Source organism: Ahaetulla prasina, chromosome 4 (genome assembly GCF_028640845.1).
Source record: "Ahaetulla prasina isolate Xishuangbanna chromosome 4, ASM2864084v1, whole genome shotgun sequence".
Lineage (NCBI taxonomy): Eukaryota > Metazoa > Chordata > Lepidosauria > Squamata > Colubridae > Ahaetulla > Ahaetulla prasina.
In genome coordinates, this window is record NC_080542.1 from 102,450,184 (window position 1) to 102,468,461 (window position 18,278).

Genomic DNA, 18,278 nt, shown 5'->3' on the forward strand with positions numbered 1-18,278 from the left:
AAAACAGTGCAAAACTGTGTCACTTAGTCCCAAACACTGCAGCTGGCCCAAAAAGATACCATGATTTATGGTACCGAAGTCTGCTATGAGATTGAGAGCAAAGATGGTTGCATTATCTTACCCTACTCTTGCCAGAGATAATCAAGTGCAACCAATGATATTTCTGTCCCGTAATGGCTTCAATCCAGACAGGAAGGGGTCAAGATAACGCTTCATCCAAGACCATATGAAGCTGCCAAGCAACCACCTTTTCCACCACCTTCTCTAATAAGAGAAGTTAGGCAGTGGACAAAAGTTGTCCAAATGGGATTAAGTGATCTTTTTAAAGTACGGAACGAACTAAGGCCTCCTTAAAAGGCGGTAATATGGTAATATCCCTTCCTCAGTGAGGAATTTATCACTGCTTGAATCCATATGATAAGTCCTGGAGGTTTTTACCAACCAGGTGGGACAAGGATCCAATTAAAACTGACAGTTTAAGGAATCTGTTCCACTTCATCAGGTCCAACAGGATCAAACTGTTTCTAGATTACCGAGAAAGATCTTTCCCCAGAATTTGACAGACTTGCACCCTTCAGGTGTTTCAAGGGGAAACAAATCCAAGTGACTTTTTCTGTTAGGTGTTGAACAAATTCCTCTGTGCAGTCCTGAAGATGTTCAACTGAGCTCCCATCCTAGAAGGGACCTGTTGACCAGGATCAGGACTGTGGGGTAACATTCTGTGGACTCAGTAAAGGCAGAGAAATTAGGCTGTTTCATCACTCTTGTCACCACAAGATAAGCCTTAACAGCAGTTCTGAGTCATGTGATCAGAGTCATCCTTCATTTTCCTCCAATGGTGTTGTAGGAGTCTCTTAATCCTTTTCAGTACCCACAACTCCTCCATAAACCACAGGGAGAGTTAGAACAATGGTTCAAGAGAGGCCATGAATGTGATCCTGTTCAGAGTCCCAGCCACCCTTTGATTTCAGGTGGTTACCAAGGCTTTGGCAGGCCATGAAACAAAACTTTCAGTTCCCTCTGAAACCCAATCAGTTCTATCAGTCACTGGGGATAGACCAGGCATCCTTGCAGAGAGGGTGATATAAGACAAGCTCTTGGACACCAGGGAGGATAATGTTAGATTCTCCCACCAGATCATGTTGCCATTGTTCCGACAAGAAAATTCTATTTGATGAATGACCATTGTCTCAAGTCAGGCCCAAGATTATTTAGAGTAGGCTTATGGCTGCTGTGGAGGCCATGAACTCCTGAACCACTTTTGAGATCACGTCTGGGGAACATTGCTGCCAGTCCCGAGATGGCCTCTAGCAGCTCAGACAGAGAAGCTGATGCAGTAGCAACATTGCCAATTGATCCCAGCTTCAGAAAGAAGGTCTCATAATTAGAGACTTAGAAAGCAAGGTCCATGAAGGCTGTACATCCCCCTCTCCTCTACTGGGGTTCCAGCTGATGTCAAATCTTAAATCTGGCTGAGCACATCTCCAATAATAACCAATTACAGCAAAAGCAGTCAACAAATATGAATATTATCACTATTATCTGCACTTAATCCCCTAAATAGGACATAGAAAAAGACAGCCAATAACTCATAGCTGTTATGGAAAATAATGCAAAAAAAAGAAAGAAAGAAAAGAAAACCCTTTCAGAAAAACAATCTGTAGGGTAGAAATGTATCAGTAAGAATAACCCAAAATCTATGACATTGGTTTGGTTTTAAAAAATGACTATGAAAGGATGTCCAAATATGATCAAGTGAAAGATAATTTTATTCTATTAAAGAATGATTGTGGCAATTTTTTCATCTGCAATAGTTTACAAAACATTTCCTAGAAGACTCAAGCAAAATTTGATACAGGTTTGAAAAATATAAGGAGATTAAATGAAATCACACATGGTTTACTTTTTCCTTTAATTTGCTATCATAAAACATAAAAAGTTAATGTTTTTATCCAAAAAGATCAAATTATTTAAGATTTTTGCAACTTTTAAAAATATAGTGGTTTAGATATATACAAACATTCAACAAATTTAAGGGGGGAAATGTGCTAAACATAAAATACTAAAAATATTGATTGTATGACCACAGCTTTGAATGTCCACTGAAGGATTTTAAACATTTAAAATTTACTAAGTAACAAAAAGGTCATACTTTTATTACACATTTATTAATAGCGCTAAATGCAGTAATTTTCATAGTTTTAGTAGTATATTGGACATTTTAGAATTGGAATAATAATGATAAAGATGAATACTATTGTAAGGCTTTTCTGCAAAACATTTAATCACAACACAACTATATTTTTGCAACAAATGAAAAACCCACGTTTCAGAAAGATATACATAAAATTATTGAAAAACATCATTTTATTAAGAAATGAACTTTAATATGTTAGAACAAGCAAGAGGAAAACTGTCATCCCACCACAAATTGAACTCTGGAGACAAGTCTGCAAATTTTCTATGTGTTTATGAATTGTTAGCCAAGGAATAAATATTGACAGATACAACATATTTGGCTATATGCTAGATTGAGGAATAGGCCAAAGATTTATTCTAATCAACTGCAATGCTGGTCACTAATTTTCTAAGCTTACATCATTCATGAAGCATTCCCTTATCTGAGATAACAACCTTCACCTGGTATAATGCATAATGATACCCAACCTAATCAAAATTTAAACCATGATCAAAGTGTGTTTGAACATGGTTTTCAAAGGTTTGCTGGTCATAATCAGGAGGAAACTGTTCACGGCACATTGGACACACCTTCCAGTGACTTTCAACATGTTCTTCAAACTTGCTTTGATCATAGTTAGGAGGAAACATCACTTCACAGAGTGGACATTTCTTGATGTGCACAAAACTTGGAATAAAAAGAGAAAGAATTGGAGATAACAGCGAATTTGAGACCAATATTTAATCTCCAACAGTATTATCTTTGTCATTGCTATTATCTAAGTGAATGGACATAACCAGCAATAGGAATAGTTTTAAGAGTTACTGTACTTTTCGGAGTATAAGACGCACTTTCTTCTCCCCCACCCCAAAAAAAGTGGGTGGAAATGTCTATGCATCTTATACAGTGAATGTTGCCGAAGCCCCTTCCACCTGCTGGCCCCCACCCTTCGGCCTCTGCCTCCCAGCAATTTACCTCCTTGCAGCAAATAGTGTGGTCAGCTTCAGCACAGCCTGATTTAGCACGAGCAGCTGATGGACAATTGGGCTGGCCTTCTGGAATATCACCTATTAGCTGTTCCAGGCTGCAGGGATTGCCATTGCATTCGCTGCCCATCACTGCCTCATGTGCCCCATTTTCAGCCCTTTCCAGGCGGCAGGATAGGCAGCAAGTCCTGTCACTTGGAACTGTTGATAGGCAGTATTCCAGGAGGCAGATCCAACCACCAATTACCTGTTTGTGCTAAATCAGGCTGTGCTGAAGCTGACCAAGCTGTTTGTTGCAAGGAGGCAAATTGCTGGGAGGTAGAGGCAGATTTTTTTTTCGTGTTTTCCTCCCCAAAACCTAGGTACATCTTATACTTCGGAGTGTCTTATAGTCCGAAAAATGCAATATATATACTCCACAGTGCTTTATAGCAATCTCTGAACAGCTTACAAATATCAGCATATTGCCCTCAACAATCTGGCTCCTCATTTTACTGACCTCAGAAGGATGAAAGGCTGAAGTAACACTGAGCTGATCAGGATTGAACTCCTGCTGTGGGCAGAAGCAGCCCGCAATACTGCATTTTTACCACTGCACCACCAAGACTAATTAGTGCTTCCATGCCATTGGACATAAAAGGGTTTTCCATTTAATCGAGGTACCTGTTCCTAATATTTATCCATTATGTAGCATAATCTTCCCTAACCTCAGGACTCTCCAAGATAGACTTCAACTTCCATATTTCCTCAAAGAAGGGCGGACATTACTAAGAATTTGGGAAATCATAGCTGGAAAAATACCCAAGTTGGGGAAAACTAGTAAATGTTTTCATGCACCAATATCCTTTAAATATTCTTATACACCAGCTATCAGAAGGTATAGATGTTGTAATCTAAAAGCTTTCCAGGCTACCATGTCTCCACCTTGGTCTAATTATACTAGTCCTTTACCTACCAGGGAGAAAGTCTAGGAAGTCTAATTAAAGTTTATTCATTAATCATTTTAACTGATGAGAATTCTGTATCAAAATAGAAAGCTGCAAACTTTCACTCAGTGCATTCAACATCTTTAAAGTATACAGTTTTCAATCACTGATTAGAATAAAGCCTTTGTATAATAAGGTATACTTCAAATTCTTGAAAACAAGTGTAAGTGGCTCTTATTCAGGCCACTTACATTTATGAGCATGATAAAAGAATGAGGAAATAAAAGTGACAGATGAAGCATGAAATGAAAACAATAGAGGGATACTAAAGTGAAACTTATTTTGTATAAAGAATTATAAAACAGATATTATTTTTAAGAATAGGGAGCTGCAGGAACAGCAGCAAAGGAAGGAAGTGAGGGCTCAGCAGTTAAGGATGCTGAGCTTGTCAGCTGGAAAGCCCAGTCCAGGTTCAAGATCCAAGCATTGTTCAATTATTTTTTTTGGGGGGGGGGAGAGCTCCCATTACTTGTAACAGTTCCTACCCACTTAGCAGTTTGAAAGCAGGCAAATGTGAATAGATAAAATAGGTACCACTTATATGGGAAGGTAAAAGTGTTCCAGCATATAGTCATGTCACACGACTATGGAAAATGTCTTCAAACAAAGCTAGCTCTCTCAACTAAGAAAGGGAGATGAGCACCACTCCTAGAGCTGTAAATAACTGGACAAGGGAAACCTTTATTTTTATATTCAAAGGACCCAGTATTTTTATCATAACTCCAATTTTGGAAAATGAATGAAAAATCATTTATTTTTCCAACTGTAAAAATTGAAATTCAACTCTTCTTAGAGTTCAAGACCTTGGACTTAAGCTACTCCAGTGAAATTTCACTCATTTTTGTCCACAGTAAATGACCACACATTCACATAAAGTATAACAGTGAGAGCTGGCAAGAAATCTCTGGTGTTAATTTGAAAACACAGATTTGGCATTAGTACCTTACCTGGAATCAAAGCAAAAGCCTGTCTCACGTTCATGTAAGTGCAGATCTGATGGATCTGGAGCTGAAGGTGCACTTGCTTCATCAACCTGCAAAGGAAGTATTTGATTTTATTGAATGTATTTTTCTCACAGAATTGTTGTCATTTTTATTATTGCTATGACTACTTACATTTACAAACCAGCAAAATTCTAAATAATCCATGAGATATTTGTGTGAAATAGCATTTATCTTACAGATTCATATTGTTGAAACTATGTCATTTTCTTTGTTGAAGCAAAGAGCAACAAAATGTTGCCTTGAAGCTTTTCCTTGTCTCATCCTTGCAGGTCCTTTAAGAGCAAGTCTCTTAAAGGACCTGCTGAGGATATAAACTGTACGTTTTCTTGTAATACCATTAAAACTTGGCAAGTGCTGCTGAGGACGCCATGATGGGAACTACTTGCAAACCTAACTTTCTCTTTTAAAATGAAGAGAAGACCCTGCATTGCAAAACACCGTTTCAATAGAAAGACTAAAAATTGATTAGCAACTTTAACAGAAATGCCTCGGGACTATATTCCTGCACAGCTCCTCAAAATAAAATGAAATTTATCATAATACAAAGCCTCCATTTTATGAACAGCTATATTAAACAAGGAATATGCTACAGCAACATATGAAATAAATACAAAAGATATAAACAAGTTACTGATATAAAAAGTTTTTTTTTACAAATGTGAGTGTGTCACTACTGTAAACAGATGTAATTTGCAATGATACAATTTATCATCATCCTGCAGTGAGAGCTATTACCCAAACTATTTAATTTTAATAATTCCCCTCTTCATTTTTGTCACTGGTAATCATGCCAGCAGCATTAAAGACACACAAGCAGCCAGAAGTACAGTTGATTAGCATGGTTAGTACAACAGTGACTATTGGGGATTAAGGTATATTCCAAATAATTTCATATTTCAGAAATTTATCCTGAATGTAAATGTATCCAGCAACATCAAATGGGCACACATATCCAAGCTGCATTCCAATTGCCAGTGATTAGCCACTTTCAAACAGATATCATTCTGAAATATTTTATGATATGATTTTCAGATAATGAAGATGATCGAATGCATTCATGAACTAATAAATCAAAACTCCCTGCAGCTCCAATTAGGATCATCAATGGTGATAAATATTTGAAGTTACAATTCAACAACATCTGGAAAGGTATTGTTTACAAACATTCATTTAACAAAAAAATGATTTACAGTATTACAGTAGTAACAAAAAGAACGAGAAAAATATATACAAGGCAGCAAATTTATACATGCTCTCAACTATTCATCTATTACAACAGGAACATGAATACAACGTATTCATTAGTCCAAAGTTCCTTATATTTTATTTAAAAGATTATAATTGTAGCCATATTTAAGTCCATGTAAGAAAGGTATATAGGTGCACCTAATTTATTTATCTCTGAAATAAACTCTGTTTGAAAAGGCCCTTCAAACTACTAAGTAGTTGGCAGCACAGGGTCAAAGGATATCACATAAAAATTCAATTAGGAATAAAATTATTTCATGGCTAACATAACAGAAGTCAGTATTGCACTAAAGCATTCCTTTTTTTATTAAGGAAAATAATGAACAACTTTATTGATATTTTAATATCTATCTTCTACCATATGCCATACATATAAAAAGGCTTTTTTGCTTATTTTCAAGGAATATTAATCAGCTGTGTTACATTGGTGCTTATCAGATTCCTATATACCAGTACAAAATAGTTAGCACCCTATTTTTTCTGCTAAATATGTTTGCCTAGCCAGTTTTTTCCTTTTTCTATTGACAAGTTGAAAAGTCATATTATGTTAAAACTTCTATTTAATGTAAGACAAGAACCATTTCTGAGAACAGATATACACTTGCCCAAAGTTAGCTCTCATTTGAGCACATTAGGATCCTTTTGCCTCATTACAAAAACTAAGCTATGTCAGCAAATGAGCACAAGACTTAAGCTCTGTTCTTCTTGGGTTTGCAAAAGGGTAAAGCACATAGATTAGAAAGAATACTCTCCTAATTAAACTGCAGCAGACATCTAGAGAGAAGAAAAACCTGTCATCATACAGTGGTATCTATGCCAAGAATAGTCACATTAAATATGCGAAATGTGAAATAAAGGTAGGCAGGTACACTACGCTCACATTCAAGATGTTAAATAGGCCAAAAAGATTCTGAGAGTTTCCATAATTATTCCTAGTAATGGACTCAGAGGGCAAAAGGCAAGAAGAGGAGATAAAGTTTTCTTCATTAATAGTACCAAGGCTAAAACTGTGCTGTCTGAACACTGATCAGTTTCTCAAAAGGTTAATAGCAATTAAATGCGGCAAACTGGGATAACAGGTCATGATATCACAATATTTGCCACAGTAAAGGACTTCTTAAAAAATAATTCTTATTCAAGGGATTTTAAAAGACCACAAAATGATAGTTATCTATTTTACAGCTTTATCACATTTTATTTGAGCTAGCAACCGTCTTCATGTGAAATAGGCATTTATAGAAATTAGTATGCTTATGTTACTAGTAATTTTCTTTATTCAGAAATACTGAAATAAAATGTTACTCTGTCAGAAACATTTCTCTTGATATGTTAATACCATTACATTCTTTTGAATTCAAAATAGAGATTTCTGTATAGTATTCCAATTAAGATAATTCTTAACATAGCCCCCCTAGAGTTTAAAGATTTCCAATTTGGAACTGCATGTGGAAATTAGTGCTTTGGCTCTGTTACCTATCACTTAGGTAGTTTTCTGGCCATTTTTGGACGCAGATGTTGGAGGACTTTGGGGGAGGCGACGGAGGTATCTTTGATCTTTGATTTGTCCCTGCGAAACCATCTTGTGACTGCTGTAATTCCAGCTATGCCTCCCCCCTTGCCATTTGAGATCTTTATGGCTGGGACTGGCCCTATTTGGGCTATTGGGGGGAGGCGTGAGACTTGCTTGGGGACAGAGGAGGACATGTGCCACGACCGATGTACCCCCACCCCCGTTCCAGGATGTTTGGATGAGGCTTGGGCAGACTGCCATCTAGACTGTCCTCTTTGCTTTGTTTTTCCATCTGAAGCCCATCCTCATTTTGGATTACCATCATATCATGACACTTTTGCCACTCGGAGATGGACCCTTTGTATTGCCGATTTTATATTTTATCTGTCTATCTTCAGTTGTTATCGGCTACTCAGCTTGTGAACTCTTGCGCCTGCGAGGTGCCCCCGCCTCGCAGGAATGGCCCTCCTCGTTATCAAGGGCCGGCCTCCATGACGGGTCTTGGGACCCACAGAGGTGGCATGCGAAAAAGAAGAGCCTGTGGGGTTTTTTAGAGAGGGAATTTTTAAGGGGTGGGAGGGTAAGGGCGGGTAATGGGGGTAACCCGTCGGGTAGGGGGCCAGTTCCTGCACATGCTCGCGGCGGGTTTTCTCTACCAGGTTCGGAGGTTAGGGGAGGAGTGTGTTCCTATCTGTGAGGGTGGTTCTATTGACACGGTAAGTGGGAGAGGCAGGTATGGCGGAAGCGAGGGGTCATATCAAGTTCCGGGAGCGCGTGCTCGATGTCTGAAAGCGATCACGCGCTCCGACCCCTTGGACTTTTCCCGTTCCCCGGATGGTCAGGATCCTCAGAGCTCGGGCCTTCGGTTGATGTTGTGCAATGCCCGGTCCGTGGTGAACAAAGCCCCCCTTGTCTGTGATCTTATACAGGGGGGTTCCGCGGACCTTATGGGCATCACGGAGACCTGGTTGGGCACTGAAGGCGTGCCCTTATTGAGATGTGCCCACGGGTTTCCGTCGTTCCATCAGCCGAGGCCCAGGGTAGGGGTGGGGGTGGCGGTTGTGATTAGAGAGTCTAGAGCCGAGGAGACCACTGTACCTCAGATTGCGGGTGCGATTCCCTCTTTGTGAGATGGGGTCGTAGGTGTCAGATGGGTTTGCTGATCACGTACCTGGCTCCTTGCTGCGTGACAGCCGCCCTGCCCGAGCTTCTGGAGATGCTGGCTGGGGTGGCAGTTGAGACCCCCAGACTTTTAGTCAAGGGGACTTTAACTGCCATCTTCCGGCTCGTCATCGGCGGCAGCTCGGGAGTTCATGGCTTCCATGACGGCCTTGGACCTGACTCAAGTAGTTGATGGCCCTACTCACATTGGGGGTGGCACTCTGGATTTGATTTTTCTCTCTAGTCAGTGGTTGAGAGATCTGGACTTAAAGGAAATAGTCATTGAACCTTTGTCATGGTCAGATCACTCTCTTCTTCGCCTGGACTTTCTGACCGCCATTCACCACCGCGGGGAGCGGGAGCGGAACCGTTGGTCCCGCCCCAGGCGCCTGATGGACCGGATGGGTTCCGGACGGAGCTTGGGCCATTCCCTGAGGGCCTGGCTCACGGCTCGGCTGAGGAACTTGTTGCGGCCTGGGAACGGGCCGCGCGGGGCCTTAGACCGTGTCGTGCCTTTGCGACCTCTGACCCGGCGCGGGTCCCAACCGGCTCCTTGGTTCTCCGAGGAGCTGAGAGGGATGAAACGCCGGAGAAGACGCCTAGAGAGTTCCTGGAGGTCTAGCCGTTCGGAAGCTGATCGGACACTAGTGAAGTCCTATACTAGGACTTACCTAGTGGCATTGAGGGAAGCGAGGCGTAGCTACGCCTCCTCCCTCATTGCATCGGCAGATAACCGCCCAGCCGCCCTGTTTCGGGTGACTCGCTCCCTCCTACACCAGGGGGAGCGGGGCGACCCGGTGCAGGGGCGGGCTGAGGAGTTTAACGGGTATCTATACGATAAAATCGTTCAGCTTCGGGATGGTCTGGACCAAGATTGCGGTGATGCGGGTGAGATGCTCGAGGGCGGTCTTGGTGACATTGTTTGGGATGAGTTTGACCCTGTGGCTCCCGAGGACATGGACAGGTTGTTGGGTAGGTTGAATGCCACCACGTGTTTACTGGACCCGTGCCCCTCTTGGCTGGTGCTGGCCACTCGAGAGGTGACACGAGGCTGGCTCCAGGCGATTACGACCGCTTCTTTGGTGGAGGGTGTCTTCCCGCCTGCCTTGAAAGAGGCGGTGGTGAGGCCCTCCTTAAGAAGCCGTCCCTGGACCCGGCTGTTTTAGGTAATTATCGTCCGGTCTTCAACCTTCGCTTGGCGAAGGTTGTAGAAATATGGTGGCATATCAATTTCCCTTGCACCTGGATGAAACTGTCTATCTAGACCCGTTCCAGTCCGGTTTTCGGCCCGGCTACAGCACGGAGACGGCTTTGGTCGCGTTGGTGGATGATCTCTGGAGGGCCAGGGATAGGGGTTGCTCCTCTGCCCTGGTCCTATTAGACCTCTCAGCGGCTTTCGATACCATCGACCATGGTATCCTGCTGCGCCGGTTGGAGGGATTGGGAGTGGGAGGCACCGTTTATCGGTGGTTCTCCTCCTATCTCTCCGACCGGTCGCAGTCGGTGTTGACGGGGGGGCAGAGGTCGGCCCGGGCGCCTCACTTGTGGGGTGCCGCGGGGTCGATCCTCTCGCCTCCTGTTCAACATCTACATGAAGCCGCTGGGTGAGATCATCAGTGGTTTCGTGTGAAGTACCAGCTGTATGCGGATGACACCCAGCTGTACTTTTCTACACGGACCACCCCAGCGAAGCTTTCAGTGCTGTCCCGGTGCCTGGAGGCCGTGCGGGTCTGGATGGGGAGAAATAGGCTCAAGCTCAATCCCTCCAAGACAGAGTGGCTGTGGATGCGGCATCCCGGTACAGTCAGCTAAATCCGCGGCTGACCATCGGTGGCGAGTCATTGGCCCCGATGGAAAGGGTCCGCAACTTAGGCGTCCTCCTGGATGAGCGGCTGTCTCTAGAAGATCATTTGACGGCCGTCTCCAGGGAGCGTTCTACCAGGTTCGCCTGGTACGCCAGTTGCGCCTTTCTGGACGGGATGCCCTATGCACGGTCACTCACGCACTCGTGACGCCGCGCCTGGATTACTGCAATGCTCTCTACATGGGGCTCCCTTGAAGGGCATCCGGAGGCTGCAGTTAGTCCAGAATGCGGCTGCGCTGGTGATAGATGGAGCCCCGTGGCTCCCGTATAACACCATCCTGCGCAGGCTGCACTGGCTACCTGTGGCTTTCGGGTGCGCTTCAAGGTGCTGGTGACCACCTTTAAAGCGCTCCATGGCATTGGGCGGGTTACCTACGGGACCGCCTACTGCTACGAATATCTCTCACCGACCGTGCGCTCTCACAGAGAGGGTCTCCTCAGGGTGCCGTCAGCGCGGCAATGTCGTCTGGCGGCGCCCAGGAAGGGCCTTCTCTGTGGGGCCCCACCCTCTGGAATGAACTACCCCGGTCTCCGTCAGCTTCGGACCTCGGACCTTCCGCTGGCTTAAAACACATTTATTTAATTGTGCAGGGCTGAGCTAAATTTTAAATTTTAAATTACTGGTTTTTAAATTGGTTTTTATTCTATATTTTTAATTTTAAATTAATAGGCGTTTAGAATAAGTTTTTTAACTGTTTTTATATTTCTTACATTGTATTTATGTGTTTTAAATGCCTGTACACCGCCCTGAGTCCTTCGGGAGATAGGGCGGTATATAAATTTGATAAATAAATAAATAAATAAATAAACTTTAGTCATTAACAGCACTGACTAGCAAAGATAAAACCAATTTTGATATCTTTGAATAAATACTACAACTGACTTACACCATGATAAATGGATGCCACTGACTTTATTGAATCTTCTAAAGTGAGATATTATGTTCACCTCATTTAAATTAGAAACTTTCAGAGAAATATTCAGATGTGCTTGGGTGGGAGATGGAGACATAATTTATATATAAGAAACATAAATGTTATTTTAACTTCAAACTTACGTTATTATCTTCAAGATCTTCTAAACCCTCAGGGCGACTGAGATTACGAGCAGGCTGACTGCATACCACATTATCTTCAAGGTCCCAAGATGCTCTTCTCATGGGTGGCCTTTGGATGTCATCAAGATAAAAACCATCATCTGCTCCATCTGAAATCATAATTAGGGAATGAACACCAGATTATATACAATGAAGCCTTTTCTGAAAGGCCACATTCCAAAAGACCTTTAGTTAAAAATGCTTGAAAGTAATAGCCACTTTTATTAACGATTACAAATTAAGTTGCTTTGAGAACCTGTGATATGCTTCCAAAGGAATTTTTCCTAGTACAACTAATTGACAAAAACTGAATCCTCAAACCTCTAGTTTCCTGGCTTGTGTAGGGATTTCCATAGTGCAGAAGTGGTACACTAGGTAATGTAGCAGGAATCTGCCCATTATCTTCAGAATTAAGATCTGGATTGAGAAAATGTAGTGCCTGATGAGAAATCTGTCCTTCCTTGATCCTTTCTGTTTGATTTTCTGGTCTCCTTCCAGGTTTCTAAAGAATGGTTGAAAAATAATGCTATGATACAAGGAACAAAACAGTCTTTTAAGGCTGCTTTATTTAGCTTTCTCTTTTCCCATTATCTATAAAGATATTTTTTAAATCTTCATATTTGCAGTACTATAAATGTCTAGCTTGATAGTGTCTCTTATTTCTTCTTCTTTAGTAATCTGAATTATGTTATACCAAAGAGTATAACATAACTAAAAAGTAATAAAACTTAAATTTTTGAACTAAAACTTAAACTAGTACCTTTGTTTTATCTAAATATTTACCTAAACAATTTCTAAATTTGATAAAATAAAATCTTTTCTAAAATTAACATGACTGTTATAACTATACTATAATATATCTTATATCTTAATTCTCATACCCTGAAAAAATACAAATGTATTTCCAGAGATGATATACCCATATGTCTTGAGGCCAATGGAAAGAGCTGCTTAATGATATAATAATGACATGGCAGGGAACTGTGCAAATTATTATTTTTTTATACAAAAGCAATATGTTGCCACCCTAATATCATCATCATCATCACTATCATCATGGCTGGGAGATTCTAGTTAACATACATATTTCTGAATTTCTTTACTTTTCATACAAACCTACTGCCCTATGTTCTTGTAAGCTTTACAAAACAAGGTATCTAACAGTTTAAAGCTTCCATGGTACAGTGATACCTAGGTACTCGTTAACTGGTTCCAGAAGGTGCAATGAATACTAAAAGCGATGAGTACCACATGACTTACCACATGACCCTTTTTCCAGCCAGGTAGGACTTCATGTCTGTCCCTTTTGCTACGTCAGGGACCTTCCCGACATGGCTGACTTCCTGTCCTTTCTCCATGGCCATCCCCCTTTTCCTATTGCACCATATCAAGTATCAAACAAGCAACGAGTACCAGGACATTTTCACATCAAAATGCATTGAGTATCAAATTTTATGAGTTCAGAAGAAGTACCACGGTTCCACTGCACTATGTTACAAACTCACATTTAATTATATCCCAAGATAATTTTTTTTCTTCTAACTACTACAGTATTCATATTCTGATTCTTACACAGCTTTTTGTACTGAAATAGTTCCAAGTGCCACATGACAGATATATATTATCAGTAGTTCACTGATATTAAATCAGTACCTTCTCATTGCTGAGGGCTCCCAGATGAGATGTCAATTCATCTATTTGTCTGTCTTTTTCAGCCAACTGCATCTATTTAAAATACACGTTAAAATAATGTTAGTGACTAAGACATTTCTCCAGATATATTTTCAGTGTCAGATACTTATTGTCATAATTTATAAGATATGCTCTCCATGTGGGTGTTGGAAATATCACATCATTATTTATTTGTTCTACCTAGTTCCTTATATTGACTGTACTTTGTACTTGGTTTTCATACTCATGTTTTATTGAATTTTTAAGGGTTCTGCTGGTTTCCAAAACTTTCTTAATTTTTTTTTTAATTTGCATTTATATCCCGCCCTTCTCCGAAGACTCAGGGCGGCTTACACTATGTCAATTATTAAGGCAAGGCAAAAAGATTGCAATCCATAAATGAGAAATCAGACTTCACACTGTAACCTTTAAGCTGGACTCTGCTTTCATCTGTCAAAAATAAAAAGCTGATTTAGCAATAAGTATTTTGCTGGTATGTATGTTTTATAAAGTAGGATGTAATACTAGTCTTTGAAGTACAACATTGGAGTGAGGACATGAAGAACATGAAGCAATGGAATGAGGGTAAAACAAAAAATTCCCAGTGAATTAAAAAAAATTAATTTACTGAATTAAGTTACTAACATAACTATTCCCTATTTATGTATTTTTTTTAATATAACAAAAACAGAAACTTAGAAATGTAATTTTAGGGCTGTACTAAAGACTGTTCTCTCCTACAATACTTACTTTTCTTTCATTACAAAATAAGAACTTCTGCAGTCTCACTTATGGTGTGGAAAACAATTAGTACTTTTCAAGTTAGGCTACATATGGACAAAAACAATGGTCTTCCTTGTGTAATAAATAACGTGCTAAAAGTCATGTTCAGAAGAGCCAGCTCTCTATCATAATAGTCCCAAAGCCAGGCAAATAAATCATTCTGCATCATTGAAGGCAGTACAGAAACAAAGAGGTGACATATTCAGTGATAATACTTCTGTCACAGACATGTGGTTTCAATGATGCTATAAAGTGACTACAGGTAGTCTTTGATTTACAACCACAATAGGAACTGGAACTTCCATTGCCAAGCAACAAAGTTGTTAAGTGAATCATGTAGTTAAGTGAATCCGGCTCCCCTCATTGACTTTGCTTGCTGTAAGTCCTCTGGGAAATTTGTTAAAGGCAATCATGTGATCTCAGGATCCTGCAACTATCATAAATACATGCTGGCTACCACTACCCAAATTTTGATCATGTGATTGTGGAATGTTTATAAATTCAAGTCACAAATCACTTTTTTCAGCACCACTGTAACTTAAGCGTAGTCATTAAACAAATGACTGTAAATCTGTAAACATTTCTGTTAATCACCAATTCTAATTTCCCTTGCAAAGTGATTATTTTAATTAGAAGAATGTATAACCATATTAAATAATTGTTCAAATAAGGGTTAGGCTTACTAGATACTGGTCTTTCACCACAGCTAGTTGTTGCTTCACACTCTCACTAATTTTCACTTGCTCCTTCCATTTCAGTTCCAATTTGGCCAGTTCATCAGCATACATCGTACATTTCAATTTCTCATCCTAAGGAAAAATTATAAATCATCAAGGTTTGAGAAACGCATAGATTATTTTGGGCAGGGTTTTTTAACTGAGAATACAAAAACTGAGTTGCTTATTAATTGCCTCTAATCGTACATTATTTGATATTTTAGTTAAAGAATAAAACAATGAACACTCTTCAAAGTATTTAGTAGCCTTCTACACAAATGTGCAATTCTTTTTCTGCCAAGTAGGATCACTGCAAACACACTCCAAAAAAATTTGCAACTATCAAGTTCATCCTATATCCAGAAATAGAAATCAATTGCCCTTAATTTCAATAAGCAGTATAATCAGTTATGACATATTATCAAGTGCTAATAAAATCAAAGATGAGTATAAGCAAATCATCTTCAGAATATTATTTGATACTAGCCATGTTTATTGGGTTAAATAATTCATTCCCTTCAAGAAAAGCAGAGACACATAATTTATAATTCTATTTCTTTGGAAATTTATTTTTCATCCCTTTTGATATTGGCAAACCTATACTTGGAAAAAATGTACACATTCAGAACTTCCAGCAATTGTTTTAAAATTATTTTTATACAACTGAATAAAAATAGCCTTAGACAGGGCAATATTATGCAGTCCTATCATATGAGACTTAGATAATGCAAATTTATGAATATTTAACAACAATATATTAATAAAGCAGGATTTATTTCTGAGTAACCATAGATATGAAAGTGCAGTTTCTCACCAAAAGAATAAATGTTATAGTTATGTCATAAATATATTTTGCTGTTTGTAGCCCAGGTCTTAATTCCGACTGACACTTAAATGAATTATAAAGAGATATTAACTTACAAGAACTTTTCAAATACATCAAGCCAACTGTGGACATATACTAAAAACACTTAGGTTTTCTATGATGACTCCCTAGTTTCTTCTGTTTTACTTATTGACAGCATTGGCTTGCATTTCATAAATTTTATTGTTGTCAGAAATTTCCTTATTCTTTTCATGATCCTGTTCCTTTTCCAAAAACCCGAAACTATATCAGATGAAATGATGTTGACTGCATATATTAAAGAAATATAATTTTGAATGATAATTCTAATTAAAATGAAGTCTGTTTACATTCTGATGACAACATATTCAAGCTTAAAGCTGAAGGTAAATCAGCATTTTTTGGAAGACTGACCCTTTCCCCTCTCCCCAGCCCTATGACTATAAAATTATTAAAGCAGGTTGAACCAGAAGGTAAGAGAAAACTAATCATCCCCTCTTTTCTCATCAAAGGGAATAGGGAATAAGGACACTTGATCTAAAAGCGAATCACAAAGCAGCTTGATTCTGCAAATAGGAGAATTCCCCAATCCACTCCATATCCTTTTCTGGTAAGATAACTGAAATGGATAGCCTCCCCAAATAAGACTGGCAAAGGAGAGCTGGAAAACAATAGGCAGTGTTTTCACTTGCCTTCTTTGTGACAACAGTGTTTTTAATCATTACCAAAAAAAAAAAAAAAAATCTAAAAAAAAGAGAGCAGTGCAGCTCTGAAAAATAAAAAGGTGATCCTTGCCAATTTTTTTGTTTTAAAAATATATATGAACAGTTTAAGTGTGTCACCATTCTTCAAGGCTAAAGATTGGATCTACAAAACACAGATGCCAGGATCATTAGCAGGCAGTCTGGAACAGAATGATGTGGAAGATCTAGTACTGTGCTCTGAATTGACTGATATACCATCAATCACAGTCAGTGGAGGAAAAATCCCCCTAATCTTGCTAGACTGTGTCCTTCCTGGTGCCCAAAAGAGCAGAAAGGGACTCAATCATAGTTGAAAGAGAATACCTGACAGTTTACCAGATATAACTGAGCCAGAGTCCCTAAGACAGTGGTTCTCAACCTGTGGGTCGGGACCCCATTGGGGATCGAATGACGATTTGCCAAGGGTCGCCTAAGACCATTGGAAATATGGGAAGTATACTTGTGAGTCGAAGAATCGCGCTCCAATGGTTGACTCCACAAGCCAGCTGCAGGCTCTTCAAATCGCTAGCCGAATTCGGCTTCAGGCGCGATGAATTAAAAAAGAGAGAAATCTTTGCTCTGACGTCTCCCTCTCAAACCAGCTGCAATCACTCCCAATCGTTAGCCTAATCTGGCTTCAGGCGCGATAAACTTAATAGGGGAGGAGTCTCCGCTTTAATGCCTCCGTCCTCAAGGCAATCACAAGCAATTCAGATCGCTAGCCAATACAGCTTTAGGCGCGATAAATTCAAAACGAAAATAATTTAATGGTTGGGATCGCCACATCGTGGGGAATTGTATTAAAGGGGTCGCAGCACTATAAAGATTGAGAACCACTGCCCTAAGAAGACAGAAATAGCCCACCACAAACTATTTCACCTCATGAGCCTCCCAAACTCCTTAGATCTGGTTTTGTAGCAGCACAGATAAAAAGAGCTGAACTCTCATCATTCCCCAATTATAGCAAATGACTAGTACTCTTCTTAAAAAAAGGAACCAGAGAAAAAGGTCACAAGGGGAGCTTAGACAAAGACTTGCAAACCATAGCTAAATGCAATTTGAAACTGGAAAATGATTGCCCCTTTGCAAGTTCTGATACACGTTCTGATTCTGCCTATCAGAAAAAGGAAGAGGAGCATGCGCGCGCACACACACACACACACACACACACACACACAGAATAAATACTCTCCTCATCTTCTGGAATCAATAGAGTTGCTACACAGATGAAGTTTTTGCATTTTTTTAAAAAACCTCTGACTAAAACAAAACTTGAAATTCCTAGGCTGTGTCATGATGAAGACAGTCCTATGTGCATTTGACAAAAGCTATTTTCATGCTTTAAAAAAGGCTTGTAATTAATTCATTTAGATTTGCATTCTATGCCAGTATTAGCCCTGAGAACACTCTGATTTTAAGTTTTCCAAGAATTACCAGTGGAAGAGAAAAACACGCTATTAAATGGTTTGGGTGATTTTTAGATTTCA

At 39.9% G+C, this 18,278-nt stretch overlaps 1 protein-coding gene across 3 annotated transcripts in view; it reads right to left on the reverse strand.

Moving 5' to 3' along the window:
• Nucleotides 1-1,746: 1,746 nt before the first annotated feature.
• TAX1BP1 (Tax1 binding protein 1) overlaps nt 1,747-18,278 on the reverse strand; it is a 43,563-nt gene continuing 27,031 nt past the window's right edge. For all 3 annotated transcript variants that reach the window (XM_058183472.1, XM_058183470.1, XM_058183473.1), the window contains exons 11-16: nt 15,172-15,297; nt 13,688-13,759; nt 12,356-12,536; nt 11,996-12,144; nt 5,099-5,184; nt 1,747-2,866 (exon numbers count right to left, since the gene is read on the reverse strand). In XM_058183472.1, the coding sequence (XP_058039455.1) occupies nt 2,668-2,866; nt 5,099-5,184; nt 11,996-12,144; nt 12,356-12,536; nt 13,688-13,759; nt 15,172-15,297 (813 nt within the window). In that variant the 3' untranslated portion in view covers nt 1,747-2,667. The remainder of the gene's footprint in view (nt 2,867-5,098; nt 5,185-11,995; nt 12,145-12,355; nt 12,537-13,687; nt 13,760-15,171; nt 15,298-18,278) is intronic.